Source organism: Syngnathus leptorhynchus, chromosome 17 (assembly GCF_054491065.1).
Source record: "Syngnathus leptorhynchus isolate UIUO chromosome 17, UIUO_Slep, whole genome shotgun sequence".
Classification (NCBI taxonomy): Eukaryota; Metazoa; Chordata; class Actinopteri; order Syngnathiformes; family Syngnathidae; genus Syngnathus; species Syngnathus leptorhynchus.
The window spans coordinates 3,108,343-3,114,463 of record NC_141211.1 but is presented as its reverse complement, the minus strand read 5'-3'; the positions used below and the strand labels follow the sequence as shown (position 1 = coordinate 3,114,463).

The 6,121-nt window shown below is 47.6% G+C and overlaps 1 protein-coding gene across 5 annotated transcripts; it reads left to right on the top strand.

Moving 5' to 3' along the window:
- The first annotated feature begins 914 nt into the window (after positions 1-914).
- arfip2b (ADP-ribosylation factor interacting protein 2b) lies at positions 915-5,383 on the top strand. Of its 5 annotated transcripts, XM_085935697.1 has the most exons (11): positions 915-1,058; positions 1,173-1,283; positions 2,164-2,268; positions 2,624-2,656; positions 3,041-3,152; positions 3,221-3,277; positions 3,444-3,538; positions 3,603-3,824; positions 3,946-4,103; positions 4,166-4,340; positions 4,418-5,382. In XM_085935697.1, exons 3-11 carry the CDS (start codon positions 2,182-2,184, stop codon positions 4,571-4,573), a joined length of 1,095 nt encoding a protein of 364 aa, XP_085791823.1. In that variant the 5' UTR covers positions 915-1,058; positions 1,173-1,283; positions 2,164-2,181; the 3' UTR covers positions 4,574-5,382. The 5 variants fall into 5 exon arrangements, with proteins under 5 accessions (XP_085791823.1, XP_085791824.1, XP_085791826.1 ...); XM_085935701.1 differs by lacking the exon at positions 915-1,058 and having other exon boundaries at positions 1,230-1,283; positions 4,418-5,383; XM_085935698.1 differs by lacking the exon at positions 3,221-3,277 and having other exon boundaries at positions 948-1,283.
- The last annotated feature ends 738 nt before the right edge of the window (positions 5,384-6,121 follow it).

Here is a 6,121-nt window from a genome sequence, read left to right as displayed (position 1 = left end):
GTATAAATGTAAGTCGTTTCCACCGTTAACTTCATTTGATTGGCTTCTTCTGCTATGCTGTTAGCAAACCAGTCAAGGTTTGGGCCTTGCGGAAGGCTCGCGCGTATCGGAGACGTTAGCACTGTTTACATTTTAAAACCAGTCTGTCAAAGGGCCAAAGCAAGCACCGGAGAAAATCTTTGGGTTTTTGTCAGGGGCGATGGGATTAAATTTTTGTGTTTTTTTTTTTTCTTTCCGGAGGTCTTAAATGTAACTTTTTTGTTTTTCAGGGGTGCTGGCGGCTTCAAAGGAGGACTGGCATCCATCTTCTTCCGTGTTGATTTCAGCAGTTGAAATCCCAGGAGGCCTGGAGAACTTTCTGACATTCCAAAGAGCAAAACAAAGGAGCCGGCCGCCATGAATGATCGACGATGAGGACGTCGGACTCAATGAGACCATCCCACCGCGGCTGATTAACACTAATGTGGGTCAAATGTCCTTTCAAGGATTCAAACGGCACCATGAAAGGCCATTAAAGCCACTGAAGGAAAAAAAAATATTTTGGGGGAGGGTTAAAAAGTCAAAAGATGAAAACCCTCACCTTTGTTTAAAATTGAAAAGCTGCATTACAACCCTAACGTGGTTATGGATGATCAACTTATATTAGGCTAATTATTAGATAGAAAAATAGAAAGAACATGCTGATTTCATCAAATGCATTCGTGGAAACTTGTTCTGCCCCAGTCAGGCCAAGCTCAGTGAACTTTCCCGCTGTAAATCTCGTCGCCAACAGGGGGCAGCAGAGTAGCCACCAACAACCGTGTGTGGCTTCTTTCTGTAGCTCTCATCACCAACAGGGGGGAGCAGAGTAGCTCCCAACAAATGTGTGTGGCTTCCTTCTGTGGATCTCATCGCCAACAGGGGGCAGCAGAGTCGCTCCCACAACCGTGACGTCATTGTTGTTAAATTGTGACTTCCTCACCGCAATCGTTCACGGAGTGACTGCTCTTTCCAAAAATAAAGAATCTTGGAGACGCGTCACTTCCGCTGCAAGTACCGTCTTCTTGGCTGCCCAGTCAGTAAGCAGCCTGTTTGCTTTGCCTCCTCAATAACAACAAAAACAAGAAGATTCACAAAAACAACAATTCCCATTTTGTGCTGACATGTCGCCCAAATGTCCCCCCACCGTGCAGTGCTTGTTATAAGCAAAGCCGGAAATGCTTCGTCGGGGCCGCTAGCAGTTTGTTCGCCTGCCCGCTAGCATTCGGGGGACCAGCAGAACCGGAACCACAAACTCCGGGAAGGTAATTTGCTTACATTTTCCCAGATTTTCATTTTTTTTTAATTGACTAAAATGCACATTTCGTTTTGAGTACGTCGGTTACGATTGAGTCTGTGAGCCACGCGAAGCTACTTCAAATCGGGCCTTTTTTTCAGATTAAATGCAACCAGGTAAGAATAATTTGGAGGAAAAAAAAAATCCGTTTGAGTGCACCTGCTGTGTGGTTATAATGTCAGAAGAGCTGTGTCATATCGTCAGTGAGTGGCACGGAATAGACTGACACCTGAGCGAATGCACCTGCCATATGGTAGCTGAACGTCACGGACGAGTCTAACAAAATTTAGATTTTTTTATCGTTGTTCATGCCCGCCCGGTAAAAAGGTCATGTTAAAAAATTGTTGGTGACGTTGCCAAAAAAATGCAAACGTTCATTCTCAAACTTGGATTGCCACGTTGAGTTCCTTTTGCACGTCCGTGTTTGCATGGCAATTATGGCGTCTTTGGAAGCCAAATGCCAGAAAACAACCAAACGCTTTGGACAATTTCAACAACACAAAACCCCCCCAAATAAGGCAATAAATAAAATCATGACGATGGTTGGGCAATGATGGATTTCTGCACTTCCATTTAATTTTTTCTTTGTTTCTTTCCTTCTGACAAACGTAATCATTCACAATGTGTCAGACCTCAGTAGTGTAGCGCCATCTACTGGCGAAGTGTCAGATTTTTTTCTTCCCCTTTTGTATTGGCAACTGGTATTGCTTTGACGAAACTGATATATTGGCAAAAAGCCCCGGAGTGAAACCCGATAGTGGTACCCGGCCTTCAGTTGTGAAAATACCAGATCAAGGTTTTTTTTGTCGTAGTGACATGTCGTGCGTTTTTCTGTCTGTCCCTCCCAGGGCGACACGGCGGATGGCATGATGAGCAAAGCAGCCACCGTGGAGATCCCCATCAACAGCAACGGCGACATGAGCACGCTTGCGGAGGACGATAGCCTGGAGCAGGTACAACCCACCGCCGGCCGACTCGATTGAATTCAGATTACCGCGACGACCTGAGTTGAAGTGATGCGTGGCTTCTGCACGCCCTGGACAAACACACCTGCAAGTTCCTTCACCAAATGCGGACGCAGACTCCGGCGTTGACTGCCAGCTAGCAACCGGTCACCATAGCAACAGCAGTTAGGAGCAACGTGGCATTGTGTGTGTGTGCGCCCAAAAGTCGAGTCGCTAGTGTTTTCACTCAGTGTGGCTCTTCGGGCGCGGCCTTGGGTTTTTTTGGCACGCTGCTGATTTCAGACATGTTTTTCTTTTTGTCCTCGTCGTTTTTACTTGTTTGTTTGTGGTGGTCTGTGTCCAGGCGACAAAGCGGCAGTGGCATTTAGATGAGAAGGTAGGAAGTTGCCTAGAGTGGGCGGCCATTTGCATGCGGATGCGGACAGTGGCCCAAAAAAATTGGTGGTGAGCAGAGCACTCGCGTGTGCAAGTGTGCCGCCCTCCCGCCACTAACACGCCAGCCACTGTCACCCGAGTGAGCTTTCCAATCCGCTACTAACACGCCAACATAAATCAGGTGACCGCAGACCCGGGTCACGTTCCCTTTAAGCACTTCCCAAATCGAGAAGGCTTCAAAACACGCCAGTGGGACTCGTTTCCTTCACTTAACCTTTCTAACCCCGTCGTCTCAGAAATAGCCGGCTTCCCGTAGAAATCCTGATCTCATCCTTCCCTTCTATCTGGACCCCCCCCAACGCCCCCCCCCTCTTTCTGTGACCAGGACCTGCAGCAGGTGATGGTATCGGGTCCGAACCTCAACGAGACCAGCATCGTGTCGGGCGGCTACGGCGGCTCGGCACAGGGCGTCGTCATCCCCACCGGATCCATCAAAGGTAGCAACCGCGTCGGCCGCCCGGCCGCGTCGGCGCTGACGCTCGTGCATCTCAACTGTGTCTCTCAGGCCCGGCCGTGCGCTACAACCCCGACTTTGACAAACGGATCCCGGTCGAAGGATTAGGTTTTTATGCAGTTTTCTTGTCGGCATTGTGGGCTTCCTTCTGTAGAACACGGGTGGCCTTTCAGCTCGCGTCTTGTTTTGCGCGTGGTCCTTCTTGGCAAGCTGCTTCTGTCCTAGGCAATGTTTGGCTTCCTCCAGCTTGAGCTTGATTTTTTTTCTGCCGCAGGTTCTGGATCATCCGCGGCGGCGGATGAGGCCGCCCGAGGCGTGGCGGCGGAGAAGCTGGAGAGCGTCAAGAAATGGGGTCTCAACACTTACAAGGTACAAAGCTGGAGGCAATGGTTCCGCATTTCAGCTGCTTCCAATTTTATTTTATTTTTTGAAGTGCACCAAGCAGATGATCTCGGAACGTTTTGGGCGCGGCTCGCGGACGGTGGACCTAGAGCTGGAGGCGCAGATCGAGCTGCTGCGGGACACCAAGCGCAAATACGAGAGCGTGCTGAGACTGGCCCGAGCGCTGACCGATCATTTCTACAACATGGTGCAGACGCAGCAGGCGCTGGGCGACACCTTCGCCGACCTGAGTCAAAAGTCGCCGGAGCTTCGGGTAATGACCGTCACATAAACCACACGATAGACGTAGAGAGAGCGAGATCGTTCATATCTGGAGTCCCTCGTAAACCGGGCCTCCATCCGGTGGTTCCGTAACATCGTACCCGTCTTCGCAGGACGAGTTTGGCTACAACGCCGAAACGCAAAAGCTGCTGTGCAAGAACGGCGAGACACTGCTCGGCGCCATCAACTTCTTTGTGTGCAGCATCAACACGCTGGTCAACAAGACCATGGAGGACACGCTCATGACCATCAAGATGTTTGAAAATGCCAGGTAAGGAGAAGATAGTCGCTCTGTCATCACGCCTCTCTCAAAATTGCATCTTTGGCTTTCAGGTTGGAATTCGACGCTTACCGCTCTGACCTGGAGGAGCTCAGCTTGGGGCCTCGGGACGCGGCGGGCGTGGCCCGCATAGACGCGGCGCAGCAGCAGTACCAAGAACAGAAAGACAAGTACGAACGACTGCGCTCGGACGTCTGCGTCAAACTCAAGTTCCTGGAGGAGAACAAGGTATCGGGAGGCAACGTTGACAATGCGGCGTAAACGAGCCGATGGTGATGTGACTTCCGCCCGCGGCCGCTCCTCAGGTGAAGGTGATGCACAAGCAGCTGCTGCTCTTCCACAACGCCATCTCAGCGTACTTCGCCGGCAACCAGCAGCAGCTGCAGCAGACGCTCGAGCACTTCAACATCAAGCTGAAGCCGCCCGGAGCCGACAAGCCATCCTGGCTGGAGGAGTCGTGAGGAGGAGCCGACCCGACCGCGCCCGCCTGGAATAGCGAGCGGGCAAGCTTGCAATCGTGCGTTTTGACTCCTCTGCTTCGATGTCGAGATTGCGGACTGAAAGCCATCGAAGCCCCGCCCGGTCGAAACGGAGGCAACGTCTCCAATCAATGGCAAATTTTTACTTGAAAAGGAAACTTTTGTTTTTTTTGTTTCTCTATTTCATCTTTCAAATTTGTGGACCAAACCACTCCTGTCTTGTATTGTATTTAGCTTTACTCGTTTACCCGTTTATGGCGACGTTAGTTGGCTCTTTGTTGAGGTTGACTACCAAACAAAAGGCAATTAAACGTGATATATGGAAACACCAAAGGCTTTAATGAAACCTTATTTCTTCAAACAAGTCTGCTTGCTTAATAGATGCACCATGTGACACGTCATAAACCGGGTTCCAATTACCCTGAAATCAACCAGATTCCGGGGGGATTACCAAATGACTATTGCAGGTAAGGCATTTACTAGCAGTAGTTATTACCCACAAGCTGATTACTGCCGTTTTTAACTGTCTATTAATTCCTTCATGTTCAAATGAAAAACAAATGATGAGCAACAGATGTCTGGCTCATGTTTTTTTTGTATCAATTTTTGATGAGGCACAGTCGGCTAAACGACTAATTGCATGACTCGTGGGCAAAGTGACATGCCATTGTGCTGGAAATCAGAAGTTGTAAAAAAACAACAACAGATGCTTAAAGAAAATTAATTTTATCGCCTCCCACTCATGCAGCAGCTGTTTAATGAAATTTGTTTCATTTCGGTGCATTTGCATTAATGCCTTAAAAAGTAAGGCTTGAAGAATACTCTAACTTATTGGTATAAAAGCAATTCTTTTTTTATTTGAATTAAATTTTATTTTCGTTTAATCTGATTAGTATATTTGTTGATTTATTAAAACCGCTTGTACTTTCTTTAATTCAGCAAAAAACAGTGGAACATTCTGATATAAATGCTGTGCTGCAATGAAACTGAAAATTTATCTGATGAAATTGCGACTCTGAAGTCTCAAAGGCGGCCTCAGTTAAGACTGCGTGTTTTAATGGCATTTTATGATACAATTAACTTATTTTTACCACTTGTAAATCACAACTGAATAGCCATTGGCCTCACTCTTAACCCTTTAATTGCAGTCGTTTGACTCCAAGACCAAAAAAGTAAAAATTAACTAATACGATTAGTAGTTCAGGAGTGCAATGCATCCATAATAGAAGCATTAGTGGCACGGCTCCATGGAATCAATGCTCCTCTCATCAATAACGCCTTACTATGTTCATTCAATAAAGGACAATCAGACTAGCCGTCTCGTCCGCACCACCACTCTCGAGATTAATTTTCTTTTTTGTTGCTCAAGTCCGCCGCCCTTAAGATGGGCAATTTTGGAAACTACACTTCCGGTTTAAAATAAAAATAAAAGTACACCTCTTAACCAAGAACCGCGTTTGGAATTAGGGTAAAATGAGGTGACGTATGCTTCTTGAAATGATATAGTGTAATTATATTTGTATGTGATCT

Excerpts from the sequence above, each read along its gene's own strand:
- arfip2b (XM_085935701.1), top strand. The coding sequence starts at position 2,182 with ATGATGAGCAAAGCAGCCACCGTGGAGATCCCCATCAACAGCAACGGC. Across the intron at positions 2,657-3,040 it reads AGTGGCATTTAGATGAGAAG|GACCTGCAGCAGGTGATGGT; the intron begins GTAGGAAGTTGC and ends TTCTGTGACCAG. Across the intron at positions 4,341-4,417 it reads AGTTCCTGGAGGAGAACAAG|GTGAAGGTGATGCACAAGCA; the intron begins GTATCGGGAGGC and ends GCCGCTCCTCAG.